This window comes from Osmerus eperlanus, chromosome 19 (genome assembly GCF_963692335.1).
Source record: "Osmerus eperlanus chromosome 19, fOsmEpe2.1, whole genome shotgun sequence".
In the NCBI taxonomy this organism is placed as follows: domain Eukaryota; kingdom Metazoa; phylum Chordata; class Actinopteri; order Osmeriformes; family Osmeridae; genus Osmerus; species Osmerus eperlanus.
In genome coordinates, this window is record NC_085036.1 from 6,557,720 (window position 1) to 6,576,286 (window position 18,567).

The following is an 18,567-nucleotide window of genomic DNA, read 5'->3' on the forward strand; positions in this document are numbered from 1 at the left end:
AAACTATTTCACTTCCTGAAAATTGCATGTAAACCAATCTCATACGAGTTTGGAATCTTGCTTGTTTCACAGCTAGCCATATTTAAAACATTATAGTATATTTTAATTGATTATGTTGAATATATTTAACAATTAATAGACTTATGCTCATTGTAAGGAATTTTAATGTATACATTTTGAGAAAATGACTATTTAAACTAGAGAGGGTACAATTTCAGGGGAAATTGTAGGGTGTGCTTGCTTGCGTCGGTCTCTCAATTTCTTCCAGAGCTCATGTCAAATGTCTTACCTTCAAGGTAAAAATATTTACTAAACAGATAGGTGACCATGTCAATACAGGACATGCTAGGACTTTTGCTTATAATGAAACCATGCCCAATCTCAACACCGATCTGTCACAAGGATGATACCCAGCGTTTTATTGGAAACACTGATAGACTCCATGTATTCTACCCATACCCACCCAGAAAATAGAAAATAGAAAAGTTTTTTTTTTTTAAATTGACATTTATGTCATTTCATATTACGACAACTGAAAAAATCTGTACATTCTCAATAATTGAAAGAGAGCAGTCCATCTGTGACATGGATATTTTCAACTTGATTGTTATAATGTGGCTTTGAAACCCCAGAAATGTCTTTCAACGTGATATTTCACCTGAGCAAATAGATGACAAGGTGAAGACAGGAATGGAATACGAAACATTTTCTGAAACGTTGACAGGTAATATAGACTGAGACCAAGAATCCAAAGACTATAAGGCAAAAATGTTTGTTTTCAAAAAACAAAAAAAACTAAAAAGCTGTTCTCTACTTGTTTTTAGGTTTCCTTGTTGCTCCCCTTTCCTATTGAGGTCCCAAGTCTCATCTCATTCTCAAAGGCCTCACATAGAGATGAAGAACTGACTGTATGGGGAAAGGGGAGGGAGGGGCGTGTGCAACAGCCAGCAGAGAAGGCATTCTAAGAAGTGGAGCCAGTTGCTAGCTCAAACTGACCAATCACCATAGCCGATGCTGATGGAGGTTTCGACTTAGAACGGACCGGACATCTGAAGTGAATCTGCAACAAAAAAGAAAAAAAACAATATAAGTATGGAGTATATACAGTAATATATAATGTATATTATATGAACATAAGTGTGGAGTATATACAGTAATATATAATGTATATTATATGAATATAAGTGTGGAGTATATACAGTAATATATAATGTATATTATATACAGACGCTTAAGAGACAAAGAGGGGGCTTGGAACCTTTGACCTTGATCTGTAGTCAAATGCTCTGCCACTGAGCTGTTCCCACCCTTATAATGAATGTAGACTCATAACAAAACAGCCCTGTCAGCGTTTTACAAACATACCTCAGAGCATCTAGCATGGGTAGCAGGTTTAGCATCAAGTAAATGTATGCGACAATCTTTAGTTGTGACAACTTACTGGCACCCTGTCCGGGTACTTCTTCCTTATTTTCTCTCCCTCTGACCTCCTATTCTCAAACGGGTGCTCCTCTTTGTAAAGAAATGTCATTGTTTTATAGGTGTATACCACTTATAAAACCTCTGAATAATATTGGAGATGTGTCACGGTCACGTTGGTTGGCTAGATACAGCATACGTTGTGAGAGCCAAACTGTGACGTCAGGAAGTGTTTTGATGCAGAGGGATCCAACTTTCGCTGCTAAGGTTCTGTAATGTCTAGGTGACGGCCATATGAGATTGTCCATCAAGTCCACTACGGCCCATAGTCCAGTTTAAACTACACCAGAGCCATAGACATTTTTTCTATGGCTCTGGACTACACATTTAGTCAAGTTTACATTGTAACAATATTTGTAATAGTTTTTATGTGTATATTTTGTGTGACCATTCATTTTTATTCTTTCCTTTATCAGACTCCCAGAAGAAAACACTAGTAGTCCATCTCCACTACAGCAAACCCATGTGAAGCAGGTCAGTATAATCATCAACCATCAAAAAGCAATACCAAATGAAACACAAAATGATAACTTTATTGAGAACAACATTTAGTCAAGCATCTGTGATATGAAAAAAAATCTGGTGTGTAACTGATGATGTCATAAGTGTGTATGTCTACATGATCTCTGTGTAGTGAAAGAGAGAGAGAGAGAGAGAGAGAGAGAGAGAGAGAGAGAGAGAGAGAAAAAGAGAGAAAAAGAGAGAAAGAGAGAGAGAGTGAATGTGTGTAGATGTGTGTGTGTGTGTGTGTGTGTGTGTGTGAGAAAGAGAGAGAGAGAAAAAGAGAGAGAGAGTGTATGTGTGTGAAAGAGAGGGAGAGAGAGAGAGAGAGACAGAGAAAGAGAGAGAGTGAATGTGTGTGTATGTGTGTGTGTGAGAGAGGGAGAGAGAGAGAGAGAGAAAGAGAGAGAGAAAAAGAGAGTGAATGTGTGTGTGTAAGGGTGGAGTGTGTATGTCTACATGATCTCAGTGTAGTGAAAGAGCATGAATATGCATGCATGATGTTTGTTAAACATCTGAACAACAGCCGCATATGAGTTTGCGCGACAGCCACTGGAGAAACCTGTCAATCATAAGAAAAAACATCAAATGTAATCTGCCATACCAGTATGCATTCTCACATCCTTACAATGAGGGTCTTGCGCTCTTTACCCACATTGTACGACCCCCTTCATTTAGCCTTTCTGCTATCTGCCCTCACCTCTTTCCCACATTTTTCTTTTTCTTCTCCTTCCCGTTGTTAATGGAATCTTCCTCCACAGTCAGTGGTTGGATGTGTGACTGGGCTTTGGCCTTCTTTTTCCCCGTTGTCTGCTTCGTCATATCCTGAAAACAGAACACCTTGTGAATATCATCATATATTTGCCTGTGATGATAATGACCCACCTGCTGGAGCTCATCCAATCCTCCTTGCAGCAGCTTCTTTGCATCAGTGCTCAAGTTGGTGATTGGTGGCAGACGAGAGTGGGGCAAACACCCCACAGCAGGCGGAGTCTCAGGCCTGCTAGGAGTCACAACTCCAACGGTGACACAGTTGAGAGGAGCCTGGGGGACCTGCTGGTTCAAGAGGAGGACCTCGGGAGTAGGAGGAGTCAGAGGGGTTGAGTCCGTGGCATCCTCAATGGAGAGGGGGACCACAGAAGTGATCTCTATCTCAGAGAGATCCTGGGGAGACAAGAAAAGATATAACCATTTGGCATGTGGGACCTGAGATCTTTCCAAGGCGCTTTAGGATGACAATCGACCAACTTAATCAGGATAGTGTCATTCGATACCTGTCTCTGGATCTTCACAGCAGACACGTCTTTGACGTGTTTGGTGTTCGGGATCTCCTCCATGTCTGCGTCACGTTCCAGGTCTTGCAGGATTTTTTCAAACATTTTAAAGAAATTGTGTCTTTCGGCACGGGCCTGCCTGGCTCTCTTCCGCAGATTGGCTCTGTTCTCTTTCCGTACACTCACAGAGGGAGACAGAATGTCCTGGACTTCGCAATCCGTAACACGATTCTAGAGGGAGAGCAAGAGTAAAGTACAATGTGCAGGAACAGGGCAGAGGGGAAAATCTGAACAGAAAAACAGGCCAATTCATAGACCTTTTGTCACACACATACCAGGCGTTTGTCCTGAACAGGTTTCACACTGTGGTCACAGTCCTCATCACACTGTGGGTCAGATGGTAACATATTGTTAGTCTATGTTCAAAAATGTAATGTACCTTGATGCTTTTGATGCACAAACTGACCAGAAAATCGGCCTCATCGAATGAATGAATAGAGAGGTCATCCCCATTTTTCGAATCTCTGACATTCTGTCGGGAACTGATTCCATCATGTTCATCTCCCTACATTAGAGACTCAGTCACTGGGATTTGACTATGTTTGGTGTTTAAGTATTTAAATGTAAGTTGATGCAAGACCTTATCCATTTCACTTATCACTATGCACAAGCTGACCAGAAAATCTGCCTCATCAAATGAATGTAGAGACAGGTCATCCCCCTTGGTTGAATCCTTGCCACTTCTTTTGGTCCAAGGATGGTACTGAGGATCATCACTCTGTGAAAGATACGTCGTTAGTCTTCACCAAGCATGGTTACTCGCCATTACAGAAAACAATATATAACCCAATGTCAGCATCAGGTACAGCTCTCTCACCTGAGATTCACCATCAGTGTCTGAGTCAGTTGTGACATCCGAGTATGACAAGCTGATGGAGGAAAGAGGACGCTCATCCCTTCTCTTCAGCAATGCTGTCACTCGGTCAGACTGTGGAGAATCATCAACATCGTTAATTAGTCAGGGCACGGTTTGTATAAATCTAGTCTCTGAAAACCCCTGCATTAGCCTATGGCCAATAACAGTGATATGGGAAAGTGTTATTAAAGAGGAGCTGACCTGACTGGGAGAGTCTGGATTCGGCATGTTTGTTGCAGCCATCAATCTGCCTCTCCTTAATGTTTTCGCACAGTAATTGGCTGTGAAGCAATTGAGATTTAAAAAAAATGTTAGTAACTGCAATGCTGTTGAGGTTTGATTTACTTTTGTGGACTGAGTCTTGAGTCTCTTTTTACTGATGTGGTCTGTCATAACAATGCACAATAAGAAAACCATGTATCAAAACTTGCTGTAAATGTACAGAATTTTGAATGTGGAGGACATTTGTTTTTAGTTGTACACCCATGTTATTGACGGTAACTGCATTACAGAAGTGTGGATTACATTTAGCATTAAATTCCGTTACATGTAAGATTACACTAAGTATTAATGTGTTAAGAAGAATTACTCACCGAAATTGGCTGATTAGCTTGAGAAAATCTTCAGAGAAAGCTAGACAGTAAATACCGTTCACTTTTTCAGAAGAAATGTGATGTAGCTCTGTAATGTTAGATTAAAGTATGAATGTACACCATTATTACGTTGCTGTAGCCTACGTCATAATGTGTAGCATTTGGACATAATACATATTTTATACAGTAGCCTATATAATTTTAAATAAATATACGTCAATATTCCTCATTTGGTCATACCGATTGTGTTTTCTGTAAAACGTGAATTGCATGAACAATGACAGTACTACTTTCAATTTTTTCAGTTTTTAAATAATCAGAATAGAAAACTGTTTCCATTATGAATATAGCCAGCACTAAAATTCAATTTGGCACTAAAAGGCTGGTTCTCTACATATTATTATCTCTGCTTAACTGATAAATTATTAATTGGTTGTATATAGCCAAGACAGATAAAGTTGGAAATATATTCACAGATTTGAACAATTCCCTAAGCAATAACTAATTACAGAAACGTTGTTAAAACACAAACGTTTTCCAACCGTTCCAAACATTCACCAGGCATAAGACAAAGTAATAAAATACAATGTTACGACTAATATTATACAAAGTAAATATTAATAAGTAAATAAGAATTACTCACCAAAAACACAAAATTGGCTGATTAGCCTGACTGAGAAAATCTCCTGAGAAAGCTGTACTGTTCACCTGCTTGTTCAGAAGAAATATGAGCAAGCTCTGTAATGTTACAATAAGGTATGCAGATAACACATTATTACGTTTTTTTGTACGTCATTATGTCTAGCTTTCGGATGTATTTTTCATAAAGATGGAACGTATTGATATAAATATACATAGGCCTACGTCAATATTTCTCATCATTTAAATCACTCCAATAAATTATCTGCAATTATTGTTATTTCGCTCATTTGCGCCACATGTTGTCATTTAGTGAAATCCATACAAAGCAATACTTGGCTGGGACTACATTCTTTCCTGTCTATAATTGTAGCAGTGTAGGTCTGTTCGGGAACTCCTCCGGCATTCGAGTCGAAGTAAGATACAGACATTATTTTTCATAAGCAAGCTCTTGTTTCCCTCCAAAACATTTTTGCTTCGTGCATGCCAGCATGGACCTGACCAGCTAACCACTGGCTCAGCTAGCTGCCCCAGTCCAAGCACCTTGTTCGTGTTTTAATTGTAGCTGTATGTACAGACCTGTTGGCTCTGTAGGCAAACTGCAGGGGGGTCCAGGAGAGGGTCCGTGATGGATTTGAGGTGTTCCAGCACCAGATGCTTCAATAGTTATTAAATGATATTAATAAAGAGGTCTCACTGTTGATGCTTTGCTCATATATATTTGTTTTATTTACAAATCATCCTAACATACAGCACAGTATGGAGGTTACATTCAGAGATTCATGGATTACATTTACTGTACGTTTCAAACACAATATTATTAATATGTAATTATGGGATCAAATGTTACCCCGACAAATAACTTTTACACAGGATCACAATTTAGAGGATTAAAAATATACATATGCATTACTACATTCAGTTCATTCGTAAACAGCAGAGATTAAAACTTATCTTGACACTTTAAAATATGTTAAACATTTCAGTCCATTCAGTATATTGTTGAGAATAAATGACTATCACACAGAAATATACGTAGAAAAACACAGAAAGCAACACTTGTGTAAAGCTGTCAAGTCCTACTTCAGTATGTCTAAGGCCACTTTCAACCCACCTTCATATTTCCATGTCCTGGAGGTCACCCCAGCTGGGTCCCACCCTGACTTTGGCTCTGAGCTTCACATAAAGCTTGACTGCTGACTCCATCTCTCTCTTCACTATTTGAGCCACCTAAGGGAGATGGAGGAAAAACATAGAGCCTGTCTATCAAGGTTAGGGTGCTCAAAGTTAGGGTGCTAAAGGTCAGGGGTTAAAGCTCAGGGTTCAGTCATACCCGAATGAGGTCTTCTTCTGTGGTCTCGTAGATCAGCTCGTCATGCAGCTGCAGGATGAAGTAAGCCCCTCTGACCCGAGGCCATGTCCTGCTACGGCCCCTGTCTGCACAGCCATTGACGCATCAGTACCACAGTAAAGGCCTTTTCACACTGAGTGCAAAATGTTCGTATGCGTTTTTTTGTAATCGTCAGCCTCAAAATTTGGTGGCTTTGAATTGTCAAAAAAACTCTAAATGTTTCGGAGGTAGTGTGTAAGCGTGATTGACATAACGTTTTTTAACGTGCAAACATTTCAGACACGAATTTCGGACTCAAATGTGTGCAAAGGCCATTAGTGTTTGTGTTCATACAGACATATTTGAAATAGTCACATGATGTGTACCTTTTGTAAATGTTGTGAGCTACTTGCTACTGTGTGTGTTACCTGAGTGTGGGTGTTGATGTGACAGGGGGGCAGTAGGGAAGGTTTCCTGTAGTCTCTGCTGGATGTTGACAGTGGCCAGTTTAACAATGTCAGCAGCTGAACCCTGAACAGTGGTGTTCACCGCCTGGCGCTCTGCCTGAGAGGCAGAACCACACACACTCTGTTACAGTCAAACATCAGAGATAAGATGTGTTATAACACTTCAGATGGGCCTCACACCCCCTCACCCCCTCACACACACACACACATACATGTGCCCTGGCGTAGGTGTTGCCGTTTGTGATCCCAGGCAGGTATCTCCTGCGTCCCAGCAGTGTCTGAACGTAGCCCTTTTTTACACAGCTCTTCACCGTGTCTCTCAGGAAGGACTGGATCCCTGGATGGACACACACACACACACAGAGAGAGAGAAACACACACACAGAAACATACTCTTAACCAATCATGAACACAACACACAAGTTGAACAAACAGGAATGGTGCATCTTTGTTTTGCAAGGCTAAAAGAATGTGCCCACAGACAGTGTCTACCTGTGTATCTGGCCTTGAAGCTCTCTATGTAACAGGCAGCATCGTTCTCATCCACGCCCATCTGCTCCCCCAGAGACTTGGCTCCCATCCCGTAGATGATGCCATAGCAAATCTGAGTGTGTTAGCACACATGTTTAACACACATTAATGACTTGTCATGATGTGACTTGTCACATTTCGGGACTTTGCTGATTTGTAAGTGGCACACCTTCATGAAGTGAGTATGTGTGTGTTTGTTTATCGGCCAGTCAGCCTCACCCAGCCCTTTTTTTTTTGTTCTTGACCAACTAGCCTTGATAGCACCCCCCTCGCCCCACCCCACCTGCTTGGCCTGCTGTCTGAGGCCGTCCTTCACAGCATCTGGGGTTATGTTCTTCCACTCTGCCGCGATGCAGCGGAAAACATCCACCCCTCCGTTCAGCACCTGGCTCAGACACACGTGTCAGAGAGAGACAGAGAGAGACAGAGAGACAGACAGACAGACAGACAGACAGACAGAGAGAGAGAGAGAGAGAGAGAGAGAGAGAGAGAGAGAGAGAGAGAGAGAGAGAGAGAGAGAGAGAGAGAGAGAGAGAGAGAGAGAGAGAGAGAGAGAGAGAGGAAACAGAGAGAAAGACAGAGAGAGTGCATCAGGTGAGGACCATTTTGCTGTCAGCATTCCTGTCTGACTGTGTTTGTGCATGCGTGTATCTCCTGACCTGTAGGAGGCGCCGGTCCTTAGAGAGGTGAGCTAGCACCCGCAGCTCCAACTGGGAATAATCTGCAGCTAGGATCATCCCTCCTACAGAGAGAGAGAGAGAGAAATAGAGGGAGGTAGAGAGATAGAGAGACACACCTTCAATGAATCCAATCAAAACTCATTTTGACTGCACGCGCACGCAAAGCCAAAGGAGGGGGTGGCCTAACCTGAGAAGGGTACGAAGGCGTGTCTCATGCTGACGGAGAAGGCGACATCCTTCTCTGGACTGCCTGCAGGAGGGGCTGGCAGCCTGGAGCGCCCTCTCCTGCTGGGAGGACAAACCCACCGTGTCATCATTATGAATGTCACCCTAGGAGCATACAGCTGGAGGGAGACTTTTCTGTGCTTTTCTCTGAGATCTCCACAGAGCCCCTTTTGACTCAGCTCCTCTCTCCAGCATGCCTTTTCCTGTGGTCTCTCCTCCCATCCACCCCAGCACTCTGTGTCCCTACGGTCACCCTCTCGGTCTCTCCCTGTGGTCCCCACGTACCCTGGCCGGGTGGCAGCCTGGCGGCCATCTTGTGAGGGGGGGCTCTCGCCAACAACGGTGGCCATCTGGATCTCAAAGTTGGTTGGCTAGATACAGCATACGTTGTGAAAGCCAAACTGTGACGTCAGGAAGTGTTTTGATGCAGAGGGATCCAACTTTCGCTGCTAAGGTTCTGTAATGTCTAGGTGACGGCCATATGAGATTGTCCATCAAGTCCACTACGGCCCATAGTCCAGTTTAGACTACACCAGAGCCATAGACATTTTTTCTATGGCTCTGGACTACACATTTTGTCAAGTTTACATTGTAACAATATTTGTAATAATTTTTCTGTGTATATTTTATGTGTGACCATTCATTTTTATTCTTTCCTTTATCAGACTCCCAGAAGAAAACACTAGTAGTCCATCTCCACTACAGCAAACCCATGTGAAGCAGGTCAGTATAATCATCAACCATCAAAAAGCAATACCAAATGAAACACAAAATAATAACTTTATTGAGAACAACATTTAGTCAAGCATCTGTGATATGAAAAAAAAATTCTGGTGTGTAACTGATGAGGTCATAAGTGTGTATGTCTACATGATCTATGTGTAGTGAAAGAGAGAGAGAGAGAGAGAGAGAAAGAGAGAGAAAAAGAGAGAGAAAAAGAGAGAGAAAAAGAGAGAAAGAGAGAGAGAGTGAATGTGTGTAGATGTGTGTGTGTGTGTGAGAAATAGAGAGAGAGAGAAAAAGAGAGAGAGAGTGTATGTGTGTGAAAGAGAGGGAGAGAGAGAGAGAGAGAGAGAGAGAAAGAGAAAGAAAGAGAGTGAATGTGTGTGTATGTGTGTGTGTGAGAGAGGGAGGGAGAGAGAGAGAGAGAGAAAGAGAGAGAGAAAAAGAGAGTGAATGTGTGTGTGTAAGGGTGGAGTGTGTATGTCTACATGATCTCAGTGTAGTGAAAGAGCATGAATATGCATGCATGATGTTTGTTAAACATCTGAACAACAGCCGCATATGAGTTTGCGCGACAGCCACTGGAGAAACCTGTCAATCATAAGAAAAAACATCAAATGTAATCTGCCATACCAGTATGCATTCTCACATCCTTACAATGAGGGTCTTGCGCTCTTTACCCACATTGTACAACCCCCTTCATTTAGCCTTTCTGCTATCTGCCCTCACCTCTTTCCCACATTTTTCTTTTTCTTCTCCTTCCCGTTGTTAATGGAATCTTCCTCCACAGTCAGTGGTTGGATGTGTGACTGGGCTTTGGCCTTCTTTTTCCCCGTTGTCTGCTTCGTCATATCCTGAAAACAGAACACCTTGTGAATATCATCATATATTTGCCTGTGATGATAATGACCCACCTGCTGGAGCTCATCCAATCCTCCTTGCAGCAGCTTCTTTGCATCAGTGCTCAAGTTGGTGATTGGTGGCAGACGAGAGTGGGGCAAACACCCCACAGCAGGCGGAGTCTCAGGCCTGCTAGGAGTCACAACTCCAACGGTGACACAGTTGAGAGGAGCCTGGGGGACCTGCTGGTTCAAGAGGAGGACCTCGGGAGTAGGAGGAGTCAGAGGGGTTGAGTCCGTGGCATCCTCAATGGAGAGGGGGACCACAGAAGTGATCTCTATCTCAGAGAGATCCTGGGGAGACAAGAGAAGATATAACCTTTTGGCATGTGGGACCTGAGATCTTTCCAAGGCGCTTTAGGATGACAATCGACCAACTTAATCAGGATAGTGTCATTCGATACCTGTCTCTGGATCTTCACAGCAGACACGTCTTTGACGTGTTTGGTGTTCGGGATCTCCTCCATGTCTGCGTCACGTTCCAGGTCTTGCAGGATTTTTTCAAACATTTTAAAGAAATTGTGTCTTTCGGCACGGGCCTGCCTGGCTCTCTTCCGCAGATTGGCTCTGTTCTCTTTCCGTACACTCACAGAGGGAGACAGAATGTCCTGGACTTCGCAATCCGTAACACGATTCTAGAGGGAGAGCAAGAGTAAAGTACAATGTGCAGGAACAGGGCAGAGGGGAAAATCTGAACAGAAAAACAGGCCAATTCATAGACCTTTTGTCACACACATACCAGGCGTTTGTCCTGAACAGGTTTCACACTGTGGTCACAGTCCTCATCACACTGTGGGTCAGATGGTAACATATTGTTAGTCTATGTTCAAAAATGTAATGTACCTTGATGCTTTTGATGCACAAACTGACCAGAAAATCGGCCTCATCGAATGAATGAATAGAGAGGTCATCCCCATTTTTCGAATCTCTGACATTCTGTCGGGAACTGATTCCATCATGTTCATCTCCCTACATTAGAGACACAGTCACTGGGATTTGACTATGTTTGGTGTTTAAGTATTGAAATGTAAGTTGATGCAAGACCTTATCCATTTCACTTATCACTATGCACAAGCTGACCAGAAAATCTGCCTCATCAAATGAATGTAGAGACAGGTCATCCCCCTTGGTTGAATCCTTGCCACTTCTTTTGGTCCAAGGATGGTACTGAGGATCATCACTCTGTGAAAGATACGTCGTTAGTCTTCACCAAGCATGGTTACTCGCCATTACAGAAAACAATATATAACCCAATGTCAGCATCAGGTACAGCTCTCTCACCTGAGATTCACCATCAGTGTCTGAGTCAGTTGTGACATCCGAGTATGACAAGCTGATGGAGGAAAGAGGACGCTCATCCCTTCTCTTCAGCAGTACTGTCACTCTGTCAGACTGTGGAGAATCATCAACATCGTTAATTAGTCAGGGCACGGTTTGCATAAATCTAGTCTCTGAAAACCCCTGCATTAGCCTATGGCCAATAACAGTGATATGGGAAAGTGTTATTAAAGAGGAGCTGACCTGACTGGGAGAGTCTGGATTCGGCATGTTTGTTGCAGCCATCGATCTGCCTCTCCTTAATGTTTTCGCACAGTAATTGGCTGTGAAGCAATTGAGATTTTAAAAAAATGTTAGTAACTGCAATGCTGTTGAGGTTTGATTTACTTTTGTGGACTGAGTCTTGAGTCTCTTTTTACTGATGTGGTCTGTCATAACAATGCACAATAAGAAAACCATGTATCAAAACTTGCTGTAAATGTACAGAATTTTGAATGTGGAGGACATTTGTTTTTAGTTGTACACCCATGTTATTGACGTTAACTGCATTACAGAAGTGTGGATTACATTTAGCATTAAATTCCGTTACATGTAAGATTACACTAAGTATTAATGTGTTAAGAAGAATTACTCACCGAAAAGCACCAAATTGGCTGATTATCTTGAGAAAATCTTCAGTAAAAGCTAGACAGTAATTACCGTTCACTTGTTCAGAAGAAATGTGATGTAGCTCTGTAATGTTAGATTAAAGTATGAATGTACACCATTATGACGTTGTTGTAGCCTACATCATAATGTGTAGCATTTGGACATAAGCTACTTTTATACAGATATTTATATATCATTTTAAATAAATATACGTCAATATTTATCATTTGGTAATTACGATTGTGCTTTCTGTAAGACGTGATTTGCATGAACAATGACACTACTTTCAGTTTTTTCAGTTTTTAAATAATCAGAATAATCTCTCATTATGAATATAGCCAGCACTAAAATACAATTTGGCAATAAAAGGCTGGTTCTCTACATATCATTATCTCTGCCTTACTGATACATTATGAATTGGTTGTATATAGCCAACAGGTAAAGTTGGAAATATATTCACAGATTTGAACAATTCCCTAAGCAATAACTAATTACAGAAACGTTGTTAAAACACAAACGCCACCTTTTCCCGTCCGTTCCAAACATTCACCAGGCAATGTGAATTAAACAAAGTATTAAAATACAATGTTACGACTAATATTATACAAAGTAAATATTAATAAGTAAATAAGAATTACTCACCAAAAACACAAAATTGGCTGATTAGCCTGACTGAGAAAATCTCCTGAGAAAGCTGTACTGTTCACCTGCTTGTTCAGAAGAAATATGAGCAAGCTCTGTAATGTTACAATAAAGTATGCAGATAACACATTATTACGTTTTTTTGTACGTCATTATGTCTAGCATTCGGATGTATTTTTCATAAAGATGGAACGTATTGATATAAATATACATAGGCCTACGTCAATATTTCTCATCATTTAAATCACTCCAATAAATTATCTGCAATTATTGTTATTTCGCTCATTTGCGCCACATGTTGTCATTTAGTAAATCTTTTATTTTGAAATCCATACAAAGCAATACTTGGCTGGGACTACATTCTTTCCTGTCTATAATTGTAGCAGTGTAGGTCTGTTCGGGAACTCCTCCGGCATTCGAGTCGAAGTAAGATACAGACATAATTTTTCATAAGCAAGCTCTTGTTTCCCTCCAAAACATTTTTGCTTCGTGCATGCCAGCATGGACCTGACCAGCTAACCACTGGCTCAGCTAGCTGCCCCAGTCCAAGCACCTTGTTCGTGTTTTAATTGTAGCTGTATGTACAGACCTGTTGGCTCTGTAGGCAAACTGCAGGGGGGTCCAGGAGAGGGTCCGTGATGGATTTGAGGTGTTCCAGCACCAGATGCTTCAATAGTTATTAAATGATATTAATAAAGAGGTCTCACTGTTGATGCTTTGCTCATATATATTTGTTTTATTTACAAATCATCCTAACATACAGCACAGTATGGAGGTTACATTCAGAGATTCATGGATTACATTTACTGTACGTTTCAAACACAATATTATTAATATGTAAATATGGGATCAAATGTTACCCCGACAAATAACTTTTACACAGGATCACAATTTAGAGGATTAAAAATATACATATGCATTACTACATTCAGTTCATTCGTAAACAGCAGAGATTAAAACTTATCTTGACACTTTAAAATATGTTAAACATTTCAGTCCATTCAGTATATTGTTGAGAATAAATGACTATCACACAGAAATATACGTAGAAAAACACAGAAAGCAACACTTGTGTAAAGCTGTCAAGTCCTACTTCAGTATGTCTAAGGCCACTTTCAACCCACCTTCATATTTCCATGTCCTGGAGGTCACCCCAGCTGGGTCCCACCCTGACTTTGGCTCTGAGCTTCACATAAAGCTTGACTGCTGACTCCATCTCTCTCTTCACTATTTGAGCCACCTAAGGGAGATGGAGGAAAAACATGTCTGAAATTCTGTCCTTACACAGTATTGTCCTGTATCACACTGTAGGCAGCCTTGAAGGGTTAAGGCCTGAGCCTGTCTATCAAGGTTAGGGTGCTCAAAGTTAGGGTGCTAAAGGTCAGGGGTTAAAGCTCAGGGTTCAGTCATACCCGAATGAGGTCTTCTTCTGTGGTCTCGTAGATCAGCTCGTCATGCAGCTGCAGGATGAAGTAAGCCCCTCTGACCCGAGGCCATGTCCTGCTACGGCCCCTGTCTGCACAGCCATTGACGCATCAGTACCACAGTAAAGGCCTTTTCACACTGAGTGCAAAATGTTCGTATGCGTTTTTTTGTAATCGTCAGCCTCAAAATTTGGTGGCTTTGAATTGTCAAAAAAACTCTAAATGTTTCGGAGGTAGTGTGTAAGCGTGATTGACATAACGTTTTTTAACGTGCAAACATTTCAGACACGAATTTCGGACTCAAATGTGTGCAAAGGCCATTAGTGTTTGTGTTCATACAGACATATTTGAAATAGTCACATGATGTGTACCTTTTGTAAATGTTGTGAGCTACTTGCTACTGTGTGTGTTACCTGAGTGTGGGTGTTGATGTGACAGGGGGGCAGTAGGGAAGGTTTCCTGTAGTCTCTGCTGGATGTTGACAGTGGCCAGTTTAACAATGTCAGCAGCTGAACCCTGAACAGTGGTGTTCACCGCCTGGCGCTCTGCCTGAGAGGCAGAACCACACACACTCTGTTACAGTCAAACATCAGAGATAAGATGTGTTATAACACTTCAGATGGGCCTCACACCCCCTCACCCCCTCACACACACACACACATACATGTGCCCTGGCGTAGGTGTTGCCGTTTGTGATCCCAGGCAGGTATCTCCTGCGTCCCAGCAGTGTCTGAACGTAGCCCTTTTTTACACAGCTCTTCACCGTGTCTCTCAGGAAGGACTGGATCCCTGGATGGACACACACACACACAGAGAGAGAGAAACACACACACAGAAACATACTCTTAACCAATCATGAACACAACACACAAGTTGAACAAACAGGAATGGTGCATCTTTGTTTTGCAAGGCTAAAAGAATGTGCCCACAGACAGTGTCTACCTGTGTATCTGGCCTTGAAGCTCTCTATGTAACAGGCAGCATCGTTCTCATCCACGCCCATCTGCTCCCCCAGAGACTTGGCTCCCATCCCGTAGATGATGCCATAGCAAATCTGAGTGTGTTAGCACACATGTTTAACACACATTAATGACTTGTCATGATGTGACTTGTCACATTTCGGGACTTTGCTGATTTGTAAGTGGCACACCTTCATGAAGTGAGTATGTGTGTATGTAGTATAGTATGTTTGTTTATCGGCCAGTCAGCCTCACCCAGCCCTTTTTTTTTTGTTCTTGACCAACTAGCCTTGATAGCACCCCCCTCGCCCCACCCCACCTGCTTGGCCTGCTGTCTGAGGCCGTCCTTCACAGCATCTGGGGTTATGTTCTTCCACTCTGCCGCAATGCAGCGGAAAACATCCACCCCTCCGTTCAGCACCTGGCTCAGACACACGTGTCAGAGAGAGACAGAGACAGAGAGAGACAGAGAGACAGACAGACAGACAGACAGAGAGAGAGAGAGAGAGAGAGAGAGAGAGAGAGAGAGAGAGAGAGAGAGAGGAAACAGAGAGAAAGACAGAGAGAGTGCATCAGGTGAGGACCATTTTGCTGTCAGCATTCCTGTCTGACTGTGTTTGTGCATGCGTGTATCTCCTGACCTGTAGGAGGCGCCGGTCCTTAGAGAGGTGAGCTAGCACCCGCAGCTCCAACTGGGAATAATCTGCAGCTAGGATCATCCCTCCTACAGAGAGAGAGAGAGAGAAATAGAGGGAGGTAGAGAGATAGAGACACACCTTCAATGAATCCAATCAAAACTCATTTTGACTGCACGCGCACGCAAAGCCAAAGGAGGGGGTGGCCTAACCTGAGAAGGGTACGAAGGCGTGTCTCATGCTGACGGAGAAGGCGACATCCTTCTCTGGACTGCCTGCAGGAGGGGCTGGCAGCCTGGAGCGCCCTCTCCTGCTGGGAGGACAAACCCACCGTGTCATCATTATGAATGTCACCCTAGGAGCATACAGCTGGAGGGAGACTTTTCTGTGCTTTTCTCTGAGATCTCCACAGAGCCCCTTTTGACTCAGCTCCTCTCTCCAGCATGCCTTTTCCTGTGGTCTCTCCTCCCATCCACCCCAGCACTCTGTGTCCCTACGGTCACCCTCTCGGTCTCTCCCTGTGGTCCCCACGTACCCTGGCCGGGTGGCAGCCTGGCGGCCATCTTGTGAGGGGGGGCTCTCGCCAACAACGGTGGCCATCTGGATCTCAAAGTTGGTTGGCTAGATACAGCATACGTTGTGAAAGCCAAACTGTGACGTCAGGAAGTGTTTTGATGCAGAGGGATCCAACTTTCGCTGCTAAGGTTCTGTAATGTCTAGGTGACGGCCATATGAGATTGTCCATCAAGTCCACTACGGCCCATAGTCCAGTTTAGACTACACCAGAGCCATAGACATTTTTTCTATGGCTCTGGACTACACATTTTGTCAAGTTTACATTGTAACAATATTTGTAATAATTTTTCTGTGTATATTTTATGTGTGACCATTCATTTTTATTCTTTCCTTTATCAGACTCCCAGAAGAAAACACTAGTAGTCCATCTCCACTACAGCAAACCCATGTGAAGCAGGTCAGTATAATCATCAACCATCAAAAAGCAATACCAAATGAAACACAAAATAATAACTTTATTGAGAACAACATTTAGTCAAGCATCTGTGATATGAAAAAAAAATTCTGGTGTGTAACTGATGAGGTCATAAGTGTGTATGTCTACATGATCTATGTGTAGTGAAAGAGAGAGAGAGAGAGAGAGAGAAAGAGAGAGAAAAAGAGAGAGAAAAAGAGAGAGAAAAAGAGAGAAAGAGAGAGAGAGTGAATGTGTGTAGATGTGTGTGTGTGTGTGAGAAATAGAGAGAGAGAGAAAAAGAGAGAGAGAGTGTATGTGTGTGAAAGAGAGGGAGAGAGAGAGAGAGAGAAAGAGAAAGAAAGAGAGTGAATGTGTGTGTATGTGTGTGTGTGAGAGAGGGAGGGAGAGAGAGAGAGAGAGAAAGAGAGAGAGAAAAAGAGAGTGAATGTGTGTGTGTAAGGGTGGAGTGTGTATGTCTACATGATCTCAGTGTAGTGAAAGAGCATGAATATGCATGCATGATGTTTGTTAAACATCTGAACAACAGCCGCATATGAGTTTGCGCGACAGCCACTGGAGAAACCTGTCAATCATAAGAAAAAACATCAAATGTAATCTGCCATACCAGTATGCATTCTCACATCCTTACAATGAGGGTCTTGCGCTCTTTACCCACATTGTACAACCCCCTTCATTTAGCCTTTCTGCTATCTGCCCTCACCTCTTTCCCACATTTTTCTTTTTCTTCTCCTTCCCGTTGTTAATGGAATCTTCCTCCACAGTCAGTGGTTGGATGTGTGACTGGGCTTTGGCCTTCTTTTTCCCCGTTGTCTGCTTCGTCATATCCTGAAAACAGAACACCTTGTGAATATCATCATATATTTGCCTGTGATGATAATGACCCACCTGCTGGAGCTCATCCAATCCTCCTTGCAGCAGCTTCTTTGCATCAGTGCTCAAGTTGGTGATTGGTGGCAGACGAGAGTGGGGCAAACACCCCACAGCAGGCGGAGTCTCAGGCCTGCTAGGAGTCACAACTCCAACGGTGACACAGTTGAGAGGAGCCTGGGGGACCTGCTGGTTCAAGAGGAGGACCTCGGGAGTAGGAGGAGTCAGAGGGGTTGAGTCCGTGGCATCCTCAATGGAGAGGGGGACCACAGAAGTGATCTCTATCTCAGAGAGATCCTGGGGAGACAAGAGAAGATATAACCTTTTGGCATGTGGGACCTGAGATCTTTCCAAGGCGCTTTAGGATGACAATCGACCAACTTAATCAGGATAGTGTCATTCGATACCTGTCTCTGGATCTTCACAGCAGACACGTCTTTGACGTGTTTGGTGTTCGGGATCTCCTCCATGTCTGCGTCACGTTCCAGGTCTTGCAGGATTTTTTCAAACATTTTAAAGAAATTGTGTCTTTCGGCACGGGCCTGCCTGGCTCTCTTCCGCAGATTGGCTCTGTTCTCTTTCCGTACACTCACAGAGGGAGACAGAATGTCCTGGACTTCGCAATCCGTAACACGATTCTAGAGGGAGAGCAAGAGTAAAGTACAATGTGCAGGAACAGGGCAGAGGGGAAAATCTGAACAGAAAAACAGGCCAATTCATAGACCTTTTGTCACACACATACCAGGCGTTTGTCCTGAACAGGTTTCACACTGTGGTCACAGTCCTCATCACACTGTGGGTCAGATGGTAACATATTGTTAGTCTATGTTCAAAAATGTAATGTACCTTGATGCTTTTGATGC

General features: G+C 42.8%; 2 protein-coding genes and 1 long non-coding RNA gene across 3 annotated transcripts; all 3 read right to left on the reverse strand.

The window, feature by feature from the left end:
- Positions 1-6,255: 6,255 nt before the first annotated feature.
- LOC134040023 (DNA polymerase theta-like) lies at positions 6,256-11,805 on the reverse strand. The gene is made up of 15 exons (XM_062486246.1): positions 11,779-11,805; positions 11,539-11,649; positions 10,997-11,047; positions 10,662-10,892; positions 10,273-10,551; positions 10,099-10,212; positions 8,921-9,006; positions 8,598-8,695; positions 8,390-8,472; positions 8,014-8,115; positions 7,692-7,803; positions 7,412-7,536; positions 7,161-7,296; positions 6,736-6,839; positions 6,256-6,632 (listed from the first exon to the last, which is right to left on the reverse strand). The coding sequence occupies exons 1-15, from the start codon at positions 11,803-11,805 to the stop codon at positions 6,519-6,521; spliced, it is 1,773 nt and encodes a 590-aa protein (XP_062342230.1). The 3' UTR covers positions 6,256-6,518.
- Positions 11,806-13,688: 1,883 nt separating this feature from the next.
- Positions 13,689-15,809, reverse strand: LOC134040024 (DNA polymerase theta-like). Its single transcript, XM_062486247.1, has 7 exons — positions 15,801-15,809; positions 15,528-15,629; positions 15,192-15,303; positions 14,914-15,038; positions 14,663-14,798; positions 14,238-14,341; positions 13,689-14,065 (listed from the first exon to the last, which is right to left on the reverse strand). Exons 1-7 carry the CDS (start codon positions 15,807-15,809, stop codon positions 13,952-13,954), a joined length of 702 nt encoding a protein of 233 aa, XP_062342231.1. The 3' UTR covers positions 13,689-13,951.
- A 23-nt stretch (positions 15,810-15,832) lies between these two features.
- LOC134039348 (uncharacterized) lies at positions 15,833-16,427 on the reverse strand. Its single transcript, XR_009932765.1, has 3 exons — positions 16,379-16,427; positions 16,056-16,153; positions 15,833-15,932 (listed from the first exon to the last, which is right to left on the reverse strand). It is a non-coding gene; the product is annotated as an uncharacterized LOC134039348 (long non-coding RNA).
- Positions 16,428-18,567: the final 2,140 nt, after the last annotated feature.